The following is a 27,371-nucleotide window of genomic DNA, read 5'->3' on the forward strand; positions in this document are numbered from 1 at the left end:
CTGAGGTGCAGTTCAGTGAGCTTGTTCACTGCATGCACATATAAACCCAGGCTTCTTCCCCAATCTACAAACAATTGTGTTATTAAAACTGGGCATCCTCCTTACTGATGGAAACAGAGGTTATTTAACATATCAGGGCTGAGCTAGTCTTGGCAGTCTCTTGGAAGAAAGGATTGTCTTGTCTTGTTGCTATGTGACTTTGAGGTTGCGTGATCTGAAGCCTCGTGATTCACTAGTTCATCCAACTGGGCCCGTTTAGTTTCCTAAGCACCTAATTGTTTGTTTTCCTAAGTGTGTCTGCTTGCCCAGCATAGGGATTGTTACCAGACAACCCTGTTTTAGCTGAAAATCCTGTTTTAACTTTAAATTATACTTGATAAGGGGGGGTTAATTGGTGGTATATTTGGTCTTCCAGAAGCCCTTGGAGAAGACACCATTCAAGAGGTTGTAAAAACAATTTAGAGCACACATGGGATTGAGGTCAATGTACTAATGTTGATAGAGGATTAGTTAACAGGCAGAAAAGAGACCAAAGGAAATGGATAATTTTCAGGTGGAAGGCAGTGACTAGAGGAATGGTGCTGAGACCATGGGTCATTTGCTGTCTCGTTAGTGTAAGTGAGGAAACTTATTACTCTTGATTTTTTTTCTCCCATGTTAAAAAATGATGTGAATTAAAAATAAAATTTATATTTTTGATGTAAATACCATAGAAACATAGAAAATAGATGTGGTTATCGGATATATTCTAGATAATAAAATCAAGGGGAGTAATTGGATCTGTTTGCTCATTCTCTGAAAGGTATTTTGGTTGTAACATTTCTTGTCTTGAGGTTTTCCCAGTTCAAGTCGAATCAGCATCCTCTGTCCCCTGGTTCACATCGGCTGAATAAGCTCAAGGGAAGTATTTAAGGAGAAGGCAGTGAGTACATATTCGGTAACTATTTAGAAATTCTATGAAAACTAGTTAAAATGTTATTACTTGAATAGTATGCAGAGGAACGAGCTAGATATGGATTTATGTTAAACATTAATATTCAGTTAATCTGTTAGTTTGATATGATGGGGAAAGTGGAAACCGACTTTGCGTCAGCTTTCTGTCTTTGACCAATACATTTTGCAAATATAAAGTGTAGCAGTTAAACCCATTTTTTCTCAGAGTGCCGCAGGTATTGTGGCTGAGCCCCAGGTCAGTAATCTGGATGAGGAAACCAAGTGCACTGTGTCCATGCCTGCTGATGTATCAGTGTAAAAGCAAGGGACTGCAGATGCTGGTTTCACAAAAATAAGACACAAAGAGCTGGAGTAACTCAGCGGGTCAGGCAGCATCTCTGGAGAACGTTGAGACGTGACGTTATGGGTCAGACCCTTCTTGAGACTCATTGGTCAGTCTCAAGAAGGGTCCTGACCCAAAACGTCACCTATCCACATTCTCCTGGTATGCTGCCTGACCCGCTGAGTTACTCCAGCACTAAGTATCAGCGTACCTTGTGCGCAAAATACAAACAGGCGTCAGAGGCGTTTAGACAAGCAAGCGAATGGAGGAGGATGGGACAAATGAAATATAAAGATGAAATAAGTGTGGTCACACACTTCTGTAGAATAAAGCAAATACTGGTCGTTTCTTTATAACGTGAAAGATTGGAAGTGGGTTGGTAATCCAAGTGCATTCCTTGTGCACACATTATTCAAAGCTGATGTGTGCGTGCAGTATGGAATTAGGAAGGTATGCCAACTTGTGGAGGATATCCAGCAGCTTTAATATTGTCCTTTTCACTAAACTAAACAGTTCAGCGCCACCAGAAAAAAATGTGAGATAACATAGAACTAGCGTGAACGGGTGATTGATGGTTAGTGTGGACTCGGTGGGCCGAAGGGCCTGCTTCCACGCAATATCCCTGAACTAAACTAAGAAGGTATTTTCATTGTGCTCCTTTACTGGATTCCAGCTACTAAAATATTTCATGAGACTAAGCAGCTTTAATATTATTTTTACATAGTTATTTAATTCACAAATTGCAATCCTTGGTTACAGGTTTCCACATCTACGATCGAGATGAACTTGTATTGCTGGTTCAGTGAGTGGAATCTGCAACTCCAGCTGCTCGTGTGAAATCTTGGCTTCTCTCTCCAGAAGATTCAAGTCCAGCATTCGAATGGAAGGACAGAAGTCATGTAATGGGCGGAATTGTCATCATGAGGTGGGGAAGTAAGCATCGCAAAAACATCCTTTTAACTCTAATGACATTGAATTTATGGAGAGCTTTGTCTTTCAATGTTTTCAAACATTTTTGAGAACTCTATTATATGTTCCAGAGGTACCAAACGCCATCTTTTGCCGTTTTGTGCACCCTTTCATAATATACAATCTTTATTTTTGTTCAAAGCTGAGCCTGTTAGCTAAACTGGCATCTATCTATTTATCTATCTGTGTATTTACCACTTTGGTAACACACATACCCATATTTAAGGATAAGAGAGAACAAGGTAGTATTGAGCAAAAGATTGGGCAGCACAGCTGGTAGAGCTGTTGCTCTACAACACCGGAGACACAGGTTTGATCCTGACCTCAGATGATGTCTGTGTGGAGTTTGCATGTTCTCCCTGTGTTATATGTGTACACATGTACAAACAAGTGCACGTGTCCTTTATGTGTTTAATGATGATGAGAATGGGTTTCAAACCATGACCCCTTCTCTTGTCTGATTTCAAATTAACCCAAAAATTTCCAACAGCTGGTAGAGCCGCTGTCTCGCAGCGCCAGAGAACCAGATTCGATCCTGAGCTTGGGTACCTTCTGTGTAGAGTTTGCACGTTCCTCCTGTGGCTCGGTTTCCTCTGAGTGCTCCAGTTTCCTCTCGCATTCCAAAGACGAGCGGGTTTGTAGGTTGATTAGCCCTCTGTAAATTGCCCCCAGTGTGAATGGAGAATGGGCGAATGGGTGATCGGTGGTTGGCGTGGATTTCGTGGGCCGTAGGACCTGTTTTCATGCTGTATCTTTTAATCAATAAATCTGGAGCTAACCAAGGTATTGCTTTGGTTATGGAGTGGAAATCTATTCATTAAATGATTCCATAGTTTTGGAAGCCAATGTGCATGTTTTTGAGTCATGCCATCACCAAACAGATTCTATCTGCAATCGGAGTCAGTGTCGTATTATTAAATCAATAAACCTCACATTCCTGTGTCCTTTCAGTCGGAGCGAACAATCATTCCTCTTTCTAAAGGTGTGCAAGAGGAGGTTGCTGTACGGACTGGGTGTGTTCCCAGAGTTGCTCCAGAGAGATGCCTTTGGAGAGGGCACACTGTAGCCATTGTATCTCTGTGGCACAGGGTGAACATGAGCCCATGATAGCAATGGCAACGGATGCGCAGATAGCTAAGTGGTGAGGGGATTGACGAGGACATGGGGGGGGGGGGGGGGGATAAAAGGTTGTTTCAGTCGGAGCGGCCTGGCTCCAGAGCGCAGTGGTCCTGGCTGTTTCACCAGGCCTGGCACTTCGAGCACTTTTTTTTCCCCTCTCTTTCCAGTCTGTGTTTTATGTTAGCAGCAGACATGTTGTCCCTACAGTGAATTAGATGAGAAACATTAGCTTGCAGAATATATGCCAATGAGCTAATGATTTTGACACATTGACAATACCAGCCTTACAGCAAAGTACTCACACAGCAAAGCCTGTTTTTGTATCTCATATTTTTTTTAATGGCGAAAGGTTTGTCAGAAAGAAACGGATTTATTTTCTGTCAATTCTGATGTTCTACAATATCAGGAGTTATCTGGTTCCGGTCCTCGGGGCTTCAGACAGCTAACAATACACATCTTATTTCTGCTCCAATAGTTCCCCGTTATGCCTTTCAGATACAGGAAAAGTAGTGAAAGCATAAACCAGTTGAATGTGGCAGTATCGTCTGCCATTCATTGCTTATGAAGAGCCACGTGATCTCCCTTCATTTTCGAACAAAACTAAAGAGTACCTGCAAAAATGGGAATAACAATTTTTTTTTTAAAAAGGTTACAAAAAGGTACGAGATTATTTGTAAGCACATAAAAATATCAAATAGAAAAATATTCGCTCTGAAAATATACACTCAATTGGGCTTCTAAATAGAGGGGCGATGCCTTGTTTAAAAGCAAAGTAATTTTTATATATAGCGGATTAAACAAAGCTGCTATGAGTTAGCAGAACACTGGAGTCTCTCTTGGTTGGTCTATATGTGGTACTGAAAAATAGCATGTTAACAAATGTGTGAATGTCACCCTTCCAATCTTTGATAGAAGTGCATCTTTTCATAAAAATATCCAAAAGGAACAATTAAACCAGTAGAGTGGGTTTTGCATTTTATTCTCAAGGGTTTCAGCTTAGAATACAATGTTCCATCTTCAGTAGAAGACTATACACGCCCTTGGTTATTTTTTAATTGAGAATAACTGCTTGCAATGAGTGGTATACTTAAAGCAGAATGTTTGTCTCATATTCATTTGTAAAAATACCCAAGTATATTTATCAAAGTTTTCTTACACTTCTTTTGTTGAGCTGATGAATGGGCCAACCTTATAACTGGTTGCCAAACCTCTGTGCACCACAAATACATCCTCTTTAGGAGACCGCTGGGGTGAGTTATGTATATTAATTTTTTGCTCCTGAATTTGCAGTGAAGTTCAATGCCACTTGCTCTTTCCAAGCTCGTGATGGAGATATTAACCAGATCTGGCAAATTGTAGAGTTTTATATAAATAGGAAGGGAATGCATTCAAGGATAATTAAATGTATTTTCTTCTTGGGTGGAAAGTTGTAGTGCTTTTGTTCAGCTGATATGTGAGCACTTACATTATTGGTATTGATCTATTACAGTCACATGTACTGAGGTACAGTGAAACGGTTTTGTTTGCATGCTATCCAAAGTAGATAATACTGTACATGAATACTATGCCTCACAGCGCCAAAGACCTGGATTCAATCATGACCACAGATGTTGTCTGTGTGGAGTTTGCATGTACCCCCCGTGACCGCATGGGTTTCCTCCCATGTACTGAAGATGTGCGAGTCTGCAGGTTAATTGGCCTCTGTATATTGCTCCTAATGTGCAGGTGGAAGGGGCATAACGTAGAACTAGTGTGAATGGGTGATCAATGGTCGGCATGGACACGGTGGGCTGAAGGGCCTGTTTCCATGCTGTGTCTCTAAACTAAACTAAACATACAATCAAGCCACACACAAGTAAAACAGGCAGTGCAAAGAGAAAAATACCAGAGAGCAGAGACAAGCACCGTAGCGTAACAGTTCTAGGGAAAAGGTCCAATGCCTGTAATGAGGTAGGTTGGAAGATTGGGACTGTACACAAGCTAATGTGCAGCTTTGCCCATAGTGGACCAGGCACCCAGCTACAGTGTACTGATGTCCATAACTAACTGTGCTTATCTAGTAATCTACCTTTTATGGTATACAATATTTTTGAGTCTGAAGGCTGGGATGTATTTTATGTAGAAATCCAGTGGTGTAGGAAATACAAAATGTGATTTGATGGCGGTTGAGCTTGCGTTTGATACTTAATGTTCACCTTGCTGTGCTGTTACGAGGCATGGCGAACTTCCTAGCGCCCTGCCAGAGGAGTACCACTCTCTACTCCTCATCCCCAGAGACATATTAGAAATCAGAGACACACACAAAATGGTGGAGTAACTCAGCGGGTCTGACAGCATCGTTGGAGAACATGGATATGTGACGGTTCGGGTCGGGACCCTTCCTCAGAAAAAGTGTCCCAACCCAAACGTTGCCTATCCATGTTCTCCAGTGATGCTGCCTGACCTGCTCATTTACTCCAGCACTTTGGATGTTTTTTTGGTAAACCAGCATCTGCAGTTCCTAGTGTCCATGTCTTAGAAATGAGAGTGCCCATTCTTACTTATGACCAGGCAGAACTTTTGAAAGTTCCACTAAGTTTCCCCACCATCCTCCAGCTACAATGTCCTGTCCTTTAACAGATGAAGGTTGGTGCAGTCATCATTAGCCTACTTCAGCTGATGCTAAGTCACAACATTGGGCTCTGTGAAAGTTAACTGAGACGGGAAGAAGTGCAGTTAATGCTAACTAGTCACCAAAATGATTGCGGCTCATTGTGTGAAACTGAGTGCGAGTTGTGTGTTGTAATCATCTGGTACATTTCCCAGTGTTACTCAGTTTGGTCCCAAAGTGATAGAATTTCAAGCAGATGCACAATGTTGTCCCGTAATCTTAGCTCCCTGTAAATCCTACAGTAAGAGTTTTGCAGAGTTTTTGAATTCAGAGAAGTTCTCTAATGGAGCATCTATACTCCAATATGTGAATGCACCATATTTAAGAGACTTTGCAGCATCTGTCTTCAAAAGGACTTTTGTTGTCAGAAGGACGGAAACCTGAGACTCTCGTACAACTGACAGACATTCAGTATTTGATGCTGTAGGTTCATTGCCAGAGGATGAATACCAGAGAGTATTCTCTGCCGCCTTAGAGAAATACTAGAAGAGGCTTTGGAGTAGGTGCCATCAGCATTGTCCTGTCAACATGAGCATAAGTTGTGTTACCTGATTGTTATGAGAATCGGAAAATTACAAAGCTGGGAAAGAGAATTTTGAGGTACATTTCTTTATATTTGTTGCAGTGTAGAGCAGTATTGACGTGGTCAATTCGGGTCCGCTAAATGTTTCCTACATGTGAGCTGTAGGAGTGGTCTTTTCTTTCCCAAATAAATTATATTAAAACAACCATGATTGACAACTGAAAGGATATGATCAGTGGAATGAAAATGAATTTTGTAAAATTATTTTTGGTTCATTTTCCCAAAATGAAGAGTAATCATACCAGTATTCTGACACACATCCCTAAAACATTTATGTATATTGTTACATAGACAACTCTCTCCCACTAAATATTTAAAGTGTACCATTTGTATTATGGAAGATGGACACACGTTGTACTGTGGATACAAAGAGCAAGCAGCTACTGGAACGCTCCATACATAACGCAATGCACAATGCAGGGATACAAAGCTACATATAGACCAACCAATCAGAAAATTGCATTACTGATATTTAGTAAAATATAATACTTATATTGCAAAAACCAACAGGGCATAATTTGTCAAAATCACCCTTTTCCAGCATATCCCCATTCTGCACATGGAAAATGGCACAAAATAACAGAAGAAGCAATACTAATCACATTAAGTACCGATGTATATTTTTCTGGGTCGTAGCATTTCCATAACTATAAAAACATTGCTTTTTATCAATAATTATTGTCAGCCATACCTGTAGCATTTTATGTCCCTTGGTCCCAGCATTCAGGAACTTCCTTTCAAAATAAATTAATATTTTTAAAGAGTATTCAAAACGATGAATAGCTTGATGTAAATTTTAGGATTTAAACTGTTTGTGTATCCCTCTGTGTCATTCTAGCCACACTTTCTGTTAAACTATCAATGTATAAGCAGATTAGTGTCATAGAAACATTTGGAGAAATATCAAAATTAATGCGTTATAAGTCAGGAAAGAATCTAACAGGTTTACATTAAAAATTTACAATATTACTACCCGTTAGTGCTTAGATTTGTTCATTCTATAACATAAATAAACTTTTTTTCTGATATCCAAATAGCTCCAGTGAGACTGAACAAGACACTTCTTTAGTCAGTCTTAAACAAGATAACAGCTGGATTTGCCCATCTTCCCTTCAGCTCTGGAGCTCAGCCCAACACGTCTGGGGCGATGCAGCTAAGTCATTTCCAGTCCTTAACAGCACTGAACAATAGTTTTCTTGCTTCGCCATTTGATGACTCCCTTAGTGCCAGCTTTGTGTCTCACACACTTCTTATTTTGTGTTGGAAAACATATTGTTTGTGTGAGGGTAGTGCCACATTTAAGTGGAGTTTCGGGTGGAAATTGTGAACTCGAGGCAAGATTGTCAAGTGCATGGCTTTCTGGGAGTTGTAGTTTGTTTACCCATCACTTGCCATACAGATGTCGATAATAATAATAATAATAATAATAATAATAATAATACTGCCCGTCAGAATGGACTGCAGCTCCCAGAGTGTACTGCAACTGCCGCAGGCTTGCACCGGCACCTGGTATATCGAATTGCAACCAACTCGTGTTTTATTGTGATCGTGGTGTAGAAACGGAAGCCGGTCGACTCGCAACGTGTTTCACGCAAGGTGTGGGGTTGTGTAGCGAGTTGATCTTCATTCCCACTCGATTTCACGTGTTTTCGTTGACTCCTCGTTTCTTCCTTTCTGGTTTTTTCCTTTTGTTGTGATTCTCCACCTCGAGGGCGGAGTGTCCATCTGTTTTTGTTTTCTGTTTGGGTGGCAGCATTCTCACTTACAGGTGAAGACTTCGGTCCTCTCGCTGCACGTGTTGCACTTGACGAAGCAGCACCAGTGGAACTTGCAGTTGCACTGCCACACTTTGGTGTACTGGTGCGTGTTGTAACCCCGCCCACAGCACATCAGGTCACAGCCATCTCCGTGGTGGGAGGTGCGATTACATAACCGCCCCTGGGTGCCCACGCTCCCCGTCGTGCTATCCTCCTCACAGTAGTTCGGCGACCGCTCGATGTAAACTAAATCCGTGTCCATTGGCTTTCGATAGGTCCTGGGCTTCTTGATTTTAAGGAAGGTGGGCTGGCGTAATCTGCTAGCCCTCACCGCTTCCACGTGAACAGCCTCACCGTACTTCTCCTTCAAGACGTATCCAATTTCTCTGAATTTGGGAAGAGTTGTCCAACACGTCTTGGTTGTGCACGAGCCAGAGACTCCATGACACTTGCATTCCAACTTCATCCTTTCCTCCAGAATCTATTGGTCAAAGAATAACAAGTATTACGAATGAATTTATTGCAATTTGTCCCTTTTAAATATTTTGACTTTAGTTTTGGGCTCCTTCAGATTGAAACTAACGTGGGGAGGACACCAAATAGGTAACTGTTCCTCGACGAAGAGGAAACATTTATATCATTTTACTTTCAATTTTATAGTGTTGGAGAAATAGGAAATATGAAGTGAGCAACTCGGGGGCAAATCTACTAGGAGTTTGACTGTAGAAGATCAGCTTCACCTGGGCTCTGTTGAAAGGGGCAGTTACAAGGTTAAACCACCTTTCTCATTTCCAAGGTAGACAAAAGTGCTGGAGAAACTCAGCGGGTGAGGCAGTATCTATGGAGCGAAGGAAATAGGCAACCAAATAGGTTTCTCATTTCCAATTCGGCCTGTCGTACAGCATGGAAACAGACCCTTTGTACCTAATAGTCCATGCCAACCAACATGCCCCATCTAAGCGAGTTCCATTTGCCTGTGTTTGGCCCATATTCTTCTAAACCTTGCCTCCACGTACATTTTAAATGTTGTTATAGCACCAGCCTCAACCATCTCCTCTGGCAGCTCATCCCATATACCCACGACCCTCTGAGTGGATAAGTTGCCCCTCAGGTCCCCATTAAATTTTACCCCTCTCACGTTAAACCCATGTCCTCTGGTTTTTGATTTCCTCACCTTGGGTAAAAGATGCATTCACTCTATCAATTCCTCTCATGATTTTATACACTTTTATAAGATCACCCCTCAGCCTCCTGCACCCTAAAGGGCCTGTCCCACTCTTACAACCTAATTCACAACCTTTTTTACTCGTGGACATTTTTCATCATGCTAGAAAAACCCCCCAGACCTACTTGATGCCACGAGTACCTACGACTAGCATCACGACTTGCTACGATCTACCCACGACCTCGTGACGACCATGCTGCGAGTATGAGTCAAGGGCAAACTCGGCCGTTAGGTCGTGAAAGTGGGACAGGCCCCTTAAGGAATACAGTCCTAGATTGCCCAATCTCTCCATATAGCTCAGGCTCTCAGGTCTTGGCGACATCCTCGTAAATCTTCTCTCCACTCTTTTCAACTTAATTACATCCATATAGGCAGGGTCACCAAAACTGAACACAGTTCTCAAAATGCAGACTCTCTAATGTCTTGTGAAGACTAAGCATGTTATTCCAGTTATCAGCATGTTTTCCTGTACTCATTTGCCCTTTATGTTTGAGACAATTTTTTGCTGGCTATTGCTAAGTTTGTATTCTAAATGAACAATATCTATAGACCCTCTGGTAAATTGCATCCATCTATCCCTCAGCAGAACCAAGGATCTCTGGAAAAATGTGGATTTGAGACATTACCCAAGGGAATTAAAGAGAGGATTTTGCCAATATCCCAGAATCTAAAGTAAACAAGCATCATCTGATGCTGGTACCAACCCAACAAAACACAGGTACGTTTGAGGTACTTTAAAAGCGAAAATCTCGTTCGTAATTCATAAGTTCACAAATATTGAAAGTACAGTAAACCAACTAACTGAAGGTGATACAACGTAGACACAAAATGCTGGAGTAACTCAGCGGGTGAGGCAGCATCTCTGGAGAGAAGGAATGGGCGATGTTTCGGGTCGAGACCCTTCTTCAGACTGCATCTGCAGTTCTTTCTTACACAAAACTAAAGGTGATAGGGGTTTTAATAAGAGTAACTTCCTCTCAGGTTTCAAGTTGATACAAGGTTCAGCATGATAGTTTCCCAATTAATTCAGCCTGAATGTTTCCATTTGCTTTGCACCTCTATCCTGCTGACTGTTAGAGTTCCAGTCAGTATTCAGCATTGTTACATTTCTATTTCATATTTTTTCCTGTGGACAGCACAGAATGTAAGATACATCGCGGGCAATACGAGGGCTCTGTTTATTTCCTCGCTCCGATCTTTTAAGGCTATGTAACAATCAGCTGGGTAGACAATCAGAAGCTTTTACCCAGGGTGGAAATGTCAAAGGCTAGCAGGCATAGCTTTAAGGTGGGAGAGTCAAAGTATAAAGATGTGTGGGGCAGGTTTGTTTTTTTAAACACAGAGAGTGGTGGCTGCCCAGAACGGTGGTAGAGGCAGATATACAGTGATATATAAGAGGCTTATGTATAGGCACATAGATATGCAGGGAATGGAAGGATATGAATCATCTGCAGGCATTAGTTTAACTTGCTATCATGTTTGTCGAAGGCACTGTACTGTTCCATCCACATGATTCTTTGCCAGTAACTAATGGCACCCAATAAGACATCGTATCACTTTAATTGTAAAATGATTATGCCACTAATCAATTAGATAACAGGCAGGCTGCAGTGAATCCTATATAATCACTTTATACACTCTTGATACAGTGCCATCCAAGAGAAATAAATCCCAACCCAAATAATTGCAGTGGTCATGTACCCACGACAAAATTATCCATGACCACTCTGTGATGGGTGTGTGAAAGCTGTATTTTTAGCCCTTTAAGTACTAGGTGGGATTATTCAAACTTGAATACACTTAGCTGACAAGACAAAACTTTAAAATGACATCTGTACTTCAGTAAATTGTAACTACAAAATTATGTCACAGATCATTTCTCCTGCAACCAATCTATAAGTTTGATAAGAAAAATATTGTAAGGTTTGGCTCTTTGTTCCCACATTAATTGTAGTCAGGCCATGACTCACTTTTTACATGAATCCTAATGCATATCCACTCACCAGCAAGCTGCCTATTGATTGATCAGCCAACCCAGAAGTGGACAAGCCAATTTCTTGCAGGATCGGTGGTACTAATCTCATCCCATCCTCTCCCCCTCTTGCTAGTGGTGACTATACCGAGAGCCACAGTGTAAGCTGCCAGCCAATGATGGGGTTGTAGCAAGCTGGTAGAGTTTGTGCCTCTTTTTTAACAAAGTACCATCAGACAAGAATGAAGTGCCTTTCATTGAAATTCTGTGCTTATAGGTATCTTTTGTACGTGCTTATAAGATGTACATCTTCCTCTTCCGTCTACATCCCGTATCCCTGGTATGTCCACTTTCTCTTCCCTCACATAAGAAGCAGTTAGACAGGTACATGGATAGGACAGGCTTGGAGGGATATGGATCAAATGGGACTACTGTAGCTGGGACATGTTGGCTGGTGTGGCAAGTTGGGCCGTAGGGCCTGTTTCCACACTGTATCACTCCATGATATACACCCCAGTGGTACATGGACTTCTCCACAGATGCCATTCAGCTGGCTAATGGAATGGGGGACTGATTTTTGTCTTCCCCACACTCTCTATCTATTCAGGGATGGAGCGGTGCACAGACTTAAGGGGCTGTCCCACTGTACGAGCTAATTCAAGAGTTCTCCCGAGTTTTCCCTGGTTCTAACCCGGAGAATTACGGTAATAGCCGCTCGTAGGTACTCGGGGCTCTCGTGGACATTTTTCAACATGTTGAAAAAGCTTCACGAGTCTTCACGAGCTTACCGCATTTCCCGAGTACCTGCCGTTAGCGTTACGAGCCGCTAAGAGACGTCCCGAGCTCCAACGTACCCGCTACGTACATTCTATGTGCTTACCACGAGTTAGATTTTTTAAAACTCGAGAGAGCTCTTGAATTACCTCGTACAGTGGGACAGGCCCTTTAAGGCAAGTAACCAGGGCAGGATTTACACAGTAAATGGCAGGGCGCTGAGGAAAGATCAATGGGTACATGTGTATACTACCCTGAAAGTGGCAACACATGTAGGTCTTGGATGGGATCGTTCCCAAAGAGGCTGGATAGGCTGGGGCTATTTTCCCTCGAGCGTAGGAGACTAAAGGGAGACCTTATAGAGGTGTATAAAATCATAAGGGGCCTAGATAAAGTGAATGGTCACCATGTTTTAACCAGCGTAGAGAAGTCCAAGGCAGAGGGCGGGGATAAGGGTGATTTTTTTCCATGCACATGGTGGTGGATATATGGAACAAGCTGCCAAAGAAAGAGGGAGAGGCATGAACTATAACAACGTTTAAAATACATTTAGACAGGTACATGGATAAGAGATTTAGAGGGATATGGGTCAAATACAGTTAAATGTAACTGGCTTTGTAAGGCAAGTGGGTCGGCGCGGACAGCTGAGGCCAAATGACCTGTTTCCATGCTGTGTAACTCAGACTGACTCAAAGTCCTCTGGTTAGGTTGCAAATGACAGTCAAATGCAGACTCGGCTTAGTGGCAGCATTCTTACCTTTGCTTATGGGGGTCACGGATTCAAGTTCAGCTCTCACTCAGGGCACCTAATTAATGCTGACAGAATTCTCTCAGGGTTTTTAATCTACATTCCTTCCTCGGGAAGTGCCAGACAAAGAAATGGGATTTTACTGTGCTGGAAATAGCTTCCAACTTCAACCATATATTAGTAAGACTTCAAAATTAATTTTACCATGTTTTGAAATGTTTTCAAAAAGCATGATACAGTGGTATATCAACATATGTTATTTATTATGCTAGTTTCTCCAGCATTTTTGTGTACCTTCGATCTTCCAGCATCTGCAGTTCCTTCTTGAACACATATGTTATTTGAGATTCAGCCTTCAATCTTTGAGTAACTGTATTTAAACTCCTGTTACACCCACTATGTATGGATCTTGCTGAAAGCATCAGAATGCATTTAGTTTAAGCAGTTTCTAATCCCAGTGCAGCCTTACAAGCATTTCTATCGATCGACTGCCATGTGAATACATTTACAAACTATGATGAGCTGCTGGTAAAGTTAAGGGGCAGAGATATTTGCCAAAGGTACACAAACTTGCTGGAGGAACTCAGCGGGTGCAGCAGCATCTATGGAGCGAAGGAAATAGGCGACGTTTCGGGCCGAAACCCTTCTTCAGACTGATGGGGGGTGGGGAAAGAAAGAAGGAAAAGGGGAGGAGGAGGAGCCCGAGGGCGGGCGGATGGGAGGGTGGGAGGAGACAGCTAGAGGGTGAAGGAAGGGGAGGGGACAGCACAGGCTAGCCAAATTGGGGGAACTCAATGTTGATGCCATAAGGGCGCAAGGACCCCAGACGGAATATGAGGTGCTGTTCCTCCAATTTCCGCTGTTGCTCACTCTGGCAATGGAGGAGACCCAGGACAGAGAGGTCGGATTGGGAATGGGAGGGGGAGTTGAAGTGCTGAGCCACCGGGAGGTCAAGTAGGTTAAGGCGGACTGAGCGGAGGTGTTCGGCGAAACGGTCGCCCAACCTACGCTTGGTCTCACCGATGTAAATAAGCTGACATCTAGAGCAGCGGATGCAGTAGATGAGGTTGGAGGAGATACAGGTGAACCTTTGTCGCACCTGGAACGACTGCTTGGGACCTTGAATGGAGTCGAGGGGGGAGGTGAAGGGACAGGTGTTGCATTTCTTGCGGTTGCAACGGAAAGTGCCCGGGGAGGGGGTGGTGCGGGAGGGAAGGGAAGAATTGACGAGGGAGTTGCGGAGGGAGCGGTCTTTGCGGAAGGCAGACATGGGGGGAGATGGGAAGATGTGGCGAGTGGTGGGGTCACGTTGGAGGTGGCGGAAATGGCGGAGGATTATGTGTTGTATTTGCCGGCTGGTGGGGTGAAAGGTGAGGACCAGAGGGACTCTGCCCTTGTTGCGTGTGCGGGGATGGGGAGAGAGAGCAGTGTTGCGGGGTATGGATGAGACCCTGGTGTGAGCCTCATCTATGGTGGCGGAGGGGAATCCCCGTTCCCTGAAGAACGAGGACATTGTCAAGATTGACTTTCTCCCTGTGACCAGGTGGGTTTCCTCCGGGTGCTCCGGTTTCCTCCCACATCCCAAAGACGGGCGGGTTTGTAGGTTAATTGGCCCCTGTGAATTGCCGAGTGTGTCGGATGCAAAACTGGAATAACATAGAACAAGTGTACAGGTGAGTGTTGGTCAGGACAGACTGGGTGAGCCGAAGGGCTTGTTTCCACACTGTATCCATACACTAAACTAACTGCTGGTTAAACAACATCTTGTGAACCTTGTGTCGCGTTGGCAGTAACCTCTGTAAATACCAATCTTGCTTTACTTCTGCTATTCTGCAACAATCAGATTTGTGATTTGAGAAATCCCAAATCAAAATACTGCAGATGCTGGGAGTCTAAAGTAGAAACAGAAAACATCAGAGATATACAATGTGTCAGAAAACATCTGTGAAGGGAGAAACACTGCGAAAACATTGCAATGTAACTCTGGTTCTCTCTTCATAGGTTCTACCTGACATACTGAGTACCTCCAGCATTTATTCTCATTTGAGCGTCCAGGAGCGGAAAAGACAGCAAAAAGTTGTAAACACTGCCCAGTCCATCATCGGCTCTGACCTCCCTACCATCGAGGGGATCTATCGCAGTCGCTGCCTCAAAAAGGCTGCCAGCATCATCAAGGACCCACACCATCCTGGCCACACACTCATCTCTCTGCTGCCTTCAGGTAAAAGGTACAGGAGCCTGCAATCTGCAACATCCAGGTTCAGGAATAGCCACTTCCCCACAGTCATCAGGCTATTAGACTCCACTCAAACAAAACTCTGAACATTAATAGCCCATTGAACGTTATCTGCTTATTTATGTGTGTATATATATATATATTCAATGATATATGGACACACTGATCTGTTCTGTATTTATTTATGCCTACTGTATTTTGTTGTGTTGAAGCAAAGCAAGAATTTCATTGTCCTATCTGGGACACATGACAATAAACTCTCTTGAATGTCTTGAATCTCATTTAACTTGTAAAATCTCTCCACTACAATGACTGCATCTTTTGTTAACTTTCTAGCTCTGTTCTTTCCTTGGCCAAGTGGAAAATGCAGAGACACGCTCAGGTTTAGGTTTAGTATGGTCACCTCTACGGGGGTTTAGTTTTGCAGGCTGTCCAGTAAAACAGATAACATGGCACATAGATAATATTGAGCCAAACTCAAGTACCGTCGACAGAGCAAAGGGGGAGATACAGAGTATCTAGTTAACATACTCTTCAGAGAATATATTTAAAGGAGTAGCGTGTTTGTACTGAATGATAGTACATCCTCCTATGGGACCAGTGGCAAGGAGTTGCCCTGCTCTGATGCCTTCTTAGTCCTTCAGTTAGTCGTTGACCTGTTTCATTTGACCATTTGAAATATACACAACCGGCATGAATTGAACTGGCTCCTGGTGTTCCTGCTCTCCTTACCTAGAAGTGTCTGACCTTTCAATGTTTTGTATTTGCTATTGAGAGATGCAAGGTTACCACGAGAAGCAGTTTTCCTGTTGATGTACATATGAGGATATTTACAGCGTTGATGCTGGTCCAGCAGATCGAAAGACTGTTCATGTCTCCCAAATACACACAGTAAAACTAAGTGGAACTAATCTAGGTGCTCTTAAGTGTAATTCTGACCTCCAGATTTCTACGATTGTGACTGAGTTGGCTCTGTAAGGCAGGGTGTAAATGTGGCCGGGATGTAGGACTTAAAGTTGCTGTTATCTGAACTTTATTTAACCCACATTGTAAGATCTGAGAGTGCTTAAGATGCACATGGAGTGAAAAGAGAAAGAAGAAATCTGTTGTTTTGCAAATCCTTACGAGCACAAGCAGACACAAGAGAAGCAATCTACATATTCATCATGTGGATTAGTACTGAACTCCCCACTTTTCAGGGTCCCTGATGCACAGATACCTTTCTCCCCGCCTCGTTGTTATGGAGATTCATCAGCCTCCTGGCATTTTTTTTAATCTCCCTCGCGTCGACGAATTTCCTTGAGAACTCGATGCCGTACTTGATGTCGGCAGAGCAGCCGCCCCACTTCCAGCCCTCCTCCTGGTTGTAGTAGCCCTGCTTCTCTCGGTCACAGCCGCAGTTGCTCAGGTTCCCTTGGCTGCAGGCGGCAGTCACGGCGTGCGCCACTCCGGCCGCGGTGATGGCATAAGTGAATGCTGCTTCCCGGCTACCTGCAAGCACAGAGCGGCAACCATTATGTTAACGGGTTTAGTTTAGTTTAGAGACGCGGCGCAGAAATAGGCCCTTCGGCCCACCCAGTCCGCGCCCACCAGAGCCCTCCCCACCCCCTTACACTAGCACTATCCTAGACGCACTAGGGAACATGTACATTTATACCAAGCCAATTAACCTACAAACCTGTACGTCTTTGGAGTGTGGGAGGAAACCGGAGATCCCAGAGAAAACCCCACACAGGTCACAGGGAGAACGTACAGACAGCGCCCGTAGTCAGGATCGATCCCGGGTCTCTACCGCTGTAAAGCAGCAACTATACCGTGCAGTCCTTAGTAAATATAGAAATATATAGCACAGCAACAGGCCCTTTGGCCCACTATGTCTGTGCCGAACATAATGCCAAGATGAGCTAATCTCAACTGCCCACACATGACCCACATCCATGTGCCTCGCTAAAAACCTCTTGAACACTACTATTGTATCTACCAGCACAGTGGTAGAGTTTCTGCCTCACAGAACCAGAGACCTGGGTTTGATTCTGACCTCGGGCGCTGTCTGAACCGATTCTGTACATTCTCCCAGCGACTGTGTGGGTTTTCTCTGGGACCCGAAACGTTGCCTATTTCCTTCGCTCCATAGATGCTGCCGCACCCGCTGAGTTTCTCCAGCATTTTTGTCTACCTTCGGATTTTCCAGCATCTGCAGTTCCTTCTTGACCCAAAATCAGTATCCCGTTCCTGCTTTCTCCCCATATCACAACGCTTTTCTCCACACATTCATCTGTCCTACTTTCCTATTCCTACCCTCACTGGCACATGGCACTGGAAGCAACCCGGGATCACTATCCTCGAGGTGTTGCTTTTTAACCTTTTGCCCAACTCCCTATCCTCACTCTGCAGGACTTTATCCATTTTCACACCTATGTATTTTGTACCAACAAATTCTAACTGTTCACCTTGAGAACATTAGAATAAAGGGGAGGTCTTAGAATAAAGGGGAGGTCATTTAAGAATGTGAGAAAAAACTTTTTCACCCAGAGAGTTGTGAATTTATGGAATTCCCTGCCACATAGGGCAGTGGAGGCCAAGTCACTGGATGGATTAAAGAGAGAGTTAGATAGAGCTCTAGGGGCTAGTGGAGTCAATGGATATGGGGAGAAGGCAGGCACGGGTTATTGATAGGGGACGATCAGCCATGATCACATTGAATGGCGGTGCTGGCTCGAAGGGCCGAATGGCCTCCTCCTGCACCTATTTTCTATGTTTCTATGCTTCCCAATTGCAGCCTCTCTTGGGACTGAATCGAAGTCACCAGGTCAGGCAGCATCTGTGGAAAGAAAAACCCTTTCATTGGGTGCTGTCTGTGTGCAGTTTGCACGTTCTCCCTGTGACCGCGTGGGTTTCCTCCAGGTGCTCCGGTTGTCTACCACATCCCACAGACATGCGGGTTTGTAGGTTAATTGGCCTCTGTAAAATTGCCCCTAGTGTTTTGATAGGGGACGATCAGCCATGATCACAATGAATGGCGGTGCTGGCTCAAAGGGCCGAATGGCCTCCTCCTGCACCTATTTTCTATGTTTCTATGTAACATTCTTCAGCGGCTGCAAAACATCCTGGATCCTGGCATCAGGGAAGCAACACAACATTCCTGTTTGAGTTATGTTTGAAGCTGCAGTATCTCCTGTCTGTCCCCCTAATTACCGAGCCTCCTATCACTATATCCTGTTGTGCCTAAGACCCAGACCTGGTGCTATGGACCAGCATCACCCCTCCCCCAACAGTGTCCATATGTATCTACTTGTTTTGGAGGGGAATGGCCACTGGTGATTCCTGCACTCTCCACCCACTCCATTTCCTGATGATCACCCCTCCACTTTCTGCTTACACCTTAGGAGTGACCACCTCACTCCAACTCCTATTGCGATGCTCCCGTTTGCATCCAGCCCCAACCCAGCCCCAACCCAGCTCCAATCCCCTCGCACAGTCGACCAGGACATGTAGCTGGATGCACTTCCCACAGGTGTAGCCCTCACGGACACTGGAAACATTCCTGACTTCCCACATCCCGCAGGAGGAGCGCACCGCTACCCTAACCAGTGTTTTTTCCACTGCATTGTCAAAAGGAAGAGTTAGGAACTAAAAGCAGAACTTATCTTATATTGCAATCAGCCTCGTGGCCAAAACCTCAGAGGCCCCTCAGCACACAGCCTCTCCCAACATGGCCACTCCCAACATGGCCACTCCCAACATGGCCACTCCCAACAAACTGATGTGCACTAATGCCTGCCTTTCTTTTATATACAAACAGGACCAGTCACTTCGGGATACAAACAACCCCTCTCACTCGGGACGGCACAGTGGCCAGTGGTAGAGTTGCCGCCTTACAGCGCCAGAGACCCAGGTTCGATCCTGACTACGAGTGCTGTCTGTACAGAGTTCGCAAGTTCTCCCTGTGACTGCGTGGGTTTTCTCCGGGTGCTCCGGTCTCCTCCCACATTCCAAAGATGTGCAGGTTTGCAGGTTAATTGGCCTCAGTAAATTGTGTATTAGCGTGTAGGATAGTGCTAGTATCCGGGGTTATCGCTGGTCAGTGTGGACTCGGTGGGCCGAAGGACCTGTTTCCACACCGTATCACTAAAGTCTAACTGCTTTTAAATCTACCATGCTGCTCCTCCTCTCAGCTGCTCATTCAACAGTGAAACTAACCTCAGGTTTTAACATTGAATCTAATTATTTCTGGTGACCATGCAATGCTTTTATCACCCCCCCCCCCCCCCCCCCCCCCCTCCAAAATTGAGGCTCTACCTTTCTGATTTAATTTGGTTCTTTGTTTATTTTCTGTTTCCAACTGCTGATTGTTAAAATAATTTTCACCGTGACTGACTTTGATCTGTATCCTATCATAGAACGTATGATACAATAGTACAGCACAGGGACAGGCCCTGTGGCCCGCAATGTCCGTGCCAAACATAATGCCAAAATAAACTAATAAACTAATCTCCTCTGTCTGCACATGAATCGCATCTCTCCATTCCCTACATATTCATGTGCCTATCTAAAATACCACTCTTAAATACCACCATAATTTCTGCCTCACCCCCCCCCCTCCCCCAACAGCACATTCCAAGGCACCCACTACCCTCTGTGTGAATAAAATGTGCCCATATCTCCTTTACACTTTTCCCCTCTCGACTTAATAAGTAAGTAAGTATGTTTATTGGCCAAGTATTCACATACAAGGAATTTGCCTTGGTGCTCCGCCCACAAGTAACAACATGACATACAGTGACAGTTACGAATGACTCAGAAAACACTAAACATTAATAATAATAAAACATTAATGATAAAACACCATTGATCAAGCATGTGAACCAACAAAATACCAGATCAAAGGGAGGCTACAGATTTTTGGCTGTTGAGTAGAGCAACTACTCGTGGATAAAAACTGTTTTTATGTCTGGCTGTGGCAGCTTTGAAAATCTGGAGTCGCCTTCCAGAGGGAAGTGATTCAAAGAGTTTGTGGCCAGGGTGAGAGAGGTCAGAGATGATCTTGCCCGCTCGCTCCCTGGCCCTTGCAGTGTACAGTTCATCAATGGAGGGAAGGTTGCAGTCAATAATCTTCTCTGCTGATCAGACGATTCGCTGCAGCCTCCGGGTGTCGTGCTTGGTGGCTGAGCCAAACCAGACCATGATGGAGAAGGTGAGAACAGACTCTACGATGGCCGTGTAGAAATGGACCATCATTGCCTGTGGTAGATTGTGCTTCCTCAGCTGCCGCAGGAAGTACATCCTCTGTTGTGCCTTTTTGACTGTGGAGTCGATGGTAGCCCTCCACTTAAGGTCCTTGCAGATGATGGTTCCCAGGAACTTAAAAGACTCCACAGATGTGACTGTGGTGTTGTTGATGGTGAGTGGGGTGAGGGGAGGGAGAGCTCTCCTAAGGTCTACAATCAATTCTACTGTCTTAAGAGCATTGAGCTCTAGGTTGTTGCGATGGCACCAGGATGTCAGCTGTGACACTTCCTACCATGTCCTCACGTCTTTGACACTTCTGCCCTGAAGTTTTGCTTTATTCGTTCCCACAGGTGTGGTGCTCAGCCACATTGGGAGTCGCCCTGACATTGCACGTCCTGCAGGAGGAGCTTAAGGTCATAAGAGATAGGAATAGAATCAGGCCATTTGGCCCATCAAGTGTATTCCACCATTCTATCATGGCTGATCTAGCTCTCCCTCCTAACCACATTCTCCTGCCTTCTCCCTATAACCTCTGACACCTGTACCACTACCCTAACTGCAGTTTCGACTGCACTAAGACCAAGGAAGAATTGCAAAATAAAAGCAGACCTTATCTTATATCGCTATCACCTGCCGCTCAGCCTCCTGGCCAAATCCATTTACTGCAACTTAATTCTCACTTTTCTGGATTTGCAGAAGGGGCCTTAAGGGGCTGTCCCACTTGGGCGACCTAATTGGTGAGTTTAGAAGGGTTTGAAAAAATGACATGTTGAAGACCTCCTTCGACTATGTTGAAGACCAGCTTCGACTAGCTACAACTAGTTTCGGGAAAATTGGACACCGAATAGTGGAGAGTGAAGACGACCTCCCTTCGACTATGATGAAGACTATGTACGACTACCTTCGACTACCCTCGATCACCTACGACTAACATGCCGACCTACTATGACCAACTACTACTAAACCTATGAGTAAAAAAAGTATCGATTTTTTCCATGCCGACCTTTGTTTACTCGCGGGCATTTTTTAACATATGGAAAAAAATGAAGCGACCTAGCTGAGGCCTCGCGTACGCGGAGACCACTCTCGAGCATGAAGGAGAGTTACGAAGACCTCCTACGACCTCGTGTCGACCATGCTGCGAGTAAGAATCGAGGGCAAACTTGCTAGAACTCGCGGATCAGGTCGCCCAAGTGTGACAGGCCCTTTAAGCTAAAATGTCAGATCTTTCTCCTCCCGATGATGCTGCTTGCCCTGCATACTGCTTCCTGTACACTGTTTGTCATCACATTAAAGATTATCTACTTCTCGCTCCGTTGCCACTGAACACCACGGAAAATCACAATGATTTTGTAATCTCCTGGTCAATTGAAATGTTGCCGAATACTGCATGGTGCAGGGGCTTTCAAAGCACACAATGCACTGACAAAGCTCTGTGAATGACAGAGAGAGATTGTACTGCAGTATCTCTCTGGACACCATGATCATTTCAAAGCCTCCGAAGAGATCCATTTTGTGCACCCTGACTTCTGAACAGTTTACAGTAGTTTAGCTTATTTATTGTCACGTGTACAGAGGTAAGGTGAAAAGCTTTTGTTGTGTGCTAACCAGTCAGTGGAAAGACAACACATGATTACAATCGATCCATTTACAGTGTCCAGGTATGTGATAAAGGGAATAACGTTTAGTGCAGCAAGTCAAAAAACAAGCATATAACATGTAAAACTTTGACATTTCCCACCAGTTTCATGGCTTGACTGGTACAGCGAGAACAAAACTGGATTTGCAAAAGATAATCCTAACTGCATCATCACCTGGAGGCACCAATTCAAAGAGACCTTTCAACATGTCTGAAGTTACACAAGATCTGTACAAAGGGAGAATTCTCACAAGAACAGACGAATGCAGGCTATGACATAATGTTTTCTATCCTGCTGACTCCCAGCCTTCATTGTGAGAATACTAATTACATTCACAAGTTGGAAAGGCTTGGGCAGGCTGCAGGGAAAACTAGTCACCATTAAACGTGTGGCACTGTGTGTGCCAGAGAGTGGGAGTCACAGAATGTAACGCTGCTGGAAAGAAAACTTCCTCCTCTGCTCTGAGCAAATAATTCCAGCATAGTAATCAAATATCCCAAACTCTACGCAGACAAATTCTGAATTGCATATTATCGGGCAAACGTCATTCAGGTTTGGACTTTAACACACTTTCTCGTTATTAGTTTCTGCATATTGAAATGTGTAGAAATATGCTGCCTTGCTGGGTTGAAGTCACCAAGAGCAGTCCAAGAAAGTACAATTCTAAAACTATCTTGAATTGGACTTTACTGAACTTTATCTTGCACTAAACGTTATTCCCTTTATCATGTATCTGTACACTGTTTGATGGCTCGATTACAATCATGTATATAGTCTTTCCGCCGACTGGTTAGCACACAACAAAAGCTTTTCACTGTACCTTGACCATAAACTAATCGAAAACTAGTTGGAGGTATCTTTTCAAGAGTCGAGAGGTTTTATGTACCAAAACAGAACAATAAAATCCTTACTTGTAGTGGAACAACAGATTGTAAACACAGTACTCAATACATAAATAATAAACAAACTTAAAACAAGTTAAATCAATTAAAAAAACCAATATAGTGCAAAAAACCCAACAAAGCCCAGAGTCCATCGTGCAACCCAAGCAGTTCATAGTTCAGAATTTACTTGGAGTTTGTTGTGTTCAGAAGCCTGATAATTGTGGGGAAGAACCTAGACCTGAATCTGAATGTTAGAGTTTTCAGGCTCCTATAATTTTGTCCCGATAGCTGGAGTGAAATGAGACCATGGTCAGGGTGATGTTTCACAATAAACAAAGTCATCAACAAAAATCAAAGGAGACACAGGGAACTGCAAATACTGGAATCTTGAGTAAAACACAAAGTGCTGGAGCAACTCAGTGGGTCAGGCAGCATCTGTGGAGGGCATAGACAGGTGACATTTCGAGTCAGGGAACCTTCCTCAGACTCAACAAAAAAACAAACGCTGGAACATTTTGGTCACACAGTGACGCAGCAGTAGAATCGCTGCCTCACAAGGGCCAGAAACACAATTTTGATCCTGGCTCCGGGTGCTGTCTGTATGGAGTTTAGATTAGATTAGATTAGATTATACCTTTAATAATCCTTTTCAGGAAATTACAGTGCCACGACAGCTTCAAGACAGACATAACACCACACATTTCCTCAAATGGCTTCCATACTTAATGTTTGTATGTTCACCCTGTGACCATGTGGGTTTTCTCCAGTTTCCTCCCACATTCCAAAGGCGTGCAGGTTTGTGGGTTAATTTGCTTCTGTAAACCGTCCCGTGTATAGGATGCGAAACTGGGATAACATAGAACTAGAAGTGTATGGGTTCACTGGTCAGCACGGACTCTGCCGGCCAAAGGGCAAGTTTCCACAGCTGTATCTCTAAACTAAACTAAACATCCAGCGGCTCAGAGCGCATCGATGGAAGGCAATGGGGAAATTGCTAGTATCGCCATCACGTCTTATTGAATGGCCTTCATTGTCTTCTTTACATATACTTGCAACGTCTGCCATTTTTGGCATTTTCCGTTTTGATTCTTCACCATTTGCACTATTTCAAATGTTGTATATAAAATTGGAATTTATTCATGAATAAGCCAGTAATCCTGTTTTAATTTTCTCTTTGTGAATGGTGCTGAAATAATCACCAATGGGTTTGTAAAATATATTGTTTTACATTCAACATGTCCAGTGAACGCACAGCAACCAACGACCATGTCTGTGACGTGCAGTCAAAACAATAGGATACAGTTCAGAGGAAATCAGGGTCAGACCGCACAATGAGTAACCTGCAGACAGGCCACACATAGAAATGTGTACCAAGGAACTGCAGACGCTGGTTTCAACTGATGATAGACACAAAAAGCTGGAGTAACTCAGCAGGACAGGCAGCATCTCTCTGATCAAAGATTAACAGAGGCATTTAAGTAGAAATCCTAATAGACTGGCTCCTGGTTTTGGGAAATGACAGCCTAAAAGGTATTTTGACCTGGAGAAAATGTTGGTTAGATAGATAGATAGATAGATAGATAGATAGATAGATAGATAGATAGATAGATAGATAGATAGATAGATAGATAGATAGATAGATAGATAGATAGATAGATAGATAGATAGATAGATAGATAGATAGATAGATAGATAGATAGATAGATAGATAGATAGATAGATAGATAGATGATAGATAGTAGATAGATAGATAGATAGATAGTAGATAGATAGATAGTAGATCTGATAGATAGATAGGTAGATAGATAGATAGATAGTAGATAGATCGATAGATAGATAGATAGATAGATAGATGTAGATAGATAGATAGATAGGATAGATAGATAGATAGATAGATAGCTAGATAGATAGGGAATTTAGATAGATAGAAGATAGATAGATAGATAGATAGATAGATAGATAGATAGATGATAGATAGATAGATAGATGATAGATGATAGATAGATAAGATAGATCGATAGATAGATAGAGATAGATAGATAGTAGATAGGATCAGATAGATAGATAGTAGTTTGAGATAGATAGAGAGATAGATAGATAGAGAGATAGATAGAGAGATAGAGAGATAGATAGATAGATAGATAGATAGATAGATAGATAGATAGATAGATAGATAGATAGATAGATAGATAGATAGATAGATAGATAGATAGATAGATAGATAGATAGAAAAATGAAAATGAAATAAAAAATGAATAAAATAAATTATAAGGATTGATACAAGGAAAAGGAAGTATTGGCCATAACAGTAACATTGAAACAGATATTACTTGAATGCTCTTTCACACAAAAAGTGACTGAGGATTGAAAAGACTCGTCTGGTAAAGATGAAAGTCTGGAATTATTGGATGTTGGAATGATTGCTGTGAAAGGACTAGTATTTTGGGTGGATTGATACATTTGGATGGTTTATATGCCTTCCCTGTTTTATTTTGATTTTGAATATTGCTTCAAAGGTGGATTCAGTAACTTCAGTTGACAAATTTCTTGTAAAATACGCCAGTCTCAATGGAATGAAGAAACTGAAATGTTACAAAAAGTTAAGGACGTTAATGCGGAGAATCAACGAGCAAACCTCTCCTTCAGAACCACTGACATCAGCCACAGGATGCACTGCGACCATGAATAGCTTCACCCCAACAAACATCAGGTTCTTGAACACTGCACAACACTAACCTCTGAACTATGAACTGCTTGGGTTGAACTAAGGACTTTGGGCTTCTTTGTTGCACTAGTATCGGGCTTATTTATTTATTTAGTTTTTTTGTTTATTACATATTATGTATGTGTATAATGTTACAGGCCTGTTATGTTTCTGCAAGTAAGACTTTCATCGTTCTGTTGTTGGCACATGTGACAATTCAACACTCTCGACCCATTGTGTCTGGCCTTTCCAATGTTTAGTTTACACGTCAGGCTTTAGACATTAGAGATACAGCAGGGAAGCAGGTCCTTTAGCCCACCGAGTCCACACCGACCAGCGATCCCCGTACACTAGCACTATCCCACACACTAGGGACAATTTATAATTTTACCAAAGCCAATTAAACGACAAATTTGCACATCTTTGGAATGTGGGAGGTAACCGGAGCACGCGGAGAAAACCCACATGGTCACATGGAGAATGTACATACTCCGTACAGACAGCACCTGCAGTCAGAATCAAACCCGACTCTGGCGCTGCACCACTGTGCCACCCTGAGGAGAAGAGAATTTTGAAGAGAATTTCCACTTATTCCGACCATTGATCTGAAACACTAACTTTGACTTAATCTCGCCAGATGCTACCTGACCTAAATATTTCTCCCACTTTCTGTTTTATTTCTGTTTATTCAGCATTGCACACTGGAGAAACAATCTGCCCATACTCTCTGACCTTTCTTCAATGTCACAATGCTCCCTTGTTTCTTGGTGACGTGAACCAGAAACGGGAGTGAAAATGTGTTCTGATCAAAATCAGAGGAGGTTTCATTGCCGCATCTTCTGATTTATGCTCCACTAACATTGGCCATCCGAACAAGTGCTAGGTATGGTTGGGAAATCACGTTTTAACATATACGCCGCATATAGTATCAGCCGGTGAGAAATGGTTCCTTTACTGCAGCTTGTCCCTTTGTTCCGTGTGACAAATGGCGGCCTAATGTCGCAACAGGTTTTAGGGGCAAAGGTTCCGGTATGAGACTGTTTGAAAGAAGGCATCTGTAAAGATGCCAGCTGGCTTCGTGCGCTATTTCACAGTGAGCTGTGCGATTCAACTGAGAGAATACACAATGGAACAAGTTATTGCTGCCAGAGTCTCTGGAGTTCCATGTGGGTTAGTGGTCTAGGGAGTGTAAGCTGGTATCTTGCTCAGTGCTCAGGAGGCATTTCCAGGAATCAGAGCACAAATGGAACCGGCATTAAACAGCGAGACCGGACGTCTTTTATTAAAATACCTGTGAATGTTTGGACTGAAGTATCACGTGCACTAAGCAGGACATCCGGTGCGGAGAGCTGAAAGAATATAGAACAGTGCAGCACAAGAACCGGTCCTTTGGCCCACAATGTCAACGCTGAACATGATGCCAAAACAAACTTTTATCCACCAGCATATAATCCATATCCCACCATTGCCCACATGACCATGTGCCTGTCCAAACGTCTCCTAAATGCCTCTATCGTATCTGCCTTGACCACCATCGCCGACAGCAAGTGCCAAGCCCACATCACCCTCTGTGTAAACACTTGCCCTGCACTTCTCATTTAAACT

At 43.4% G+C, this 27,371-nt stretch overlaps 1 protein-coding gene and 1 long non-coding RNA gene across 5 annotated transcripts in view; one reads left to right on the top strand and one right to left on the bottom strand.

Annotated features, from left to right (window-relative positions):
• Nucleotides 1-1,899: 1,899 nt before the first annotated feature.
• On the top strand, nucleotides 1,900-15,128 carry LOC116983752. The gene is made up of 3 exons (XR_004414799.1): nucleotides 1,900-2,209; nucleotides 10,163-10,297; nucleotides 15,075-15,128. It is a non-coding gene; the product is annotated as an uncharacterized LOC116983752 (long non-coding RNA).
• The window catches only part of wnt7b (Wnt family member 7B), an 86,552-nt gene continuing 62,860 nt past the window's right edge, over nucleotides 3,680-27,371 (bottom strand). For 3 of the 4 annotated variants that reach the window (XM_033037550.1, XM_033037553.1, XM_033037552.1), the window contains exons 3-5: nucleotides 16,529-16,800; nucleotides 7,289-8,835; nucleotides 3,680-3,975 (exon numbers count right to left, since the gene is read on the bottom strand). In XM_033037550.1, the coding sequence (XP_032893441.1) occupies nucleotides 8,356-8,835; nucleotides 16,529-16,800 (752 nt within the window). In that variant the 3' untranslated portion in view covers nucleotides 3,680-3,975; nucleotides 7,289-8,355. Of the gene's footprint in view, nucleotides 3,976-7,195; nucleotides 8,836-16,528; nucleotides 16,801-27,371 lie in introns of those variants that run through there. The other variant, XM_033037551.1, reaches the window with a different exon arrangement.

The sequence above is a fragment of the Amblyraja radiata genome, chromosome 19 (assembly GCF_010909765.2).
Source record: "Amblyraja radiata isolate CabotCenter1 chromosome 19, sAmbRad1.1.pri, whole genome shotgun sequence".
Classification (NCBI taxonomy): domain Eukaryota; kingdom Metazoa; phylum Chordata; class Chondrichthyes; order Rajiformes; family Rajidae; genus Amblyraja; species Amblyraja radiata.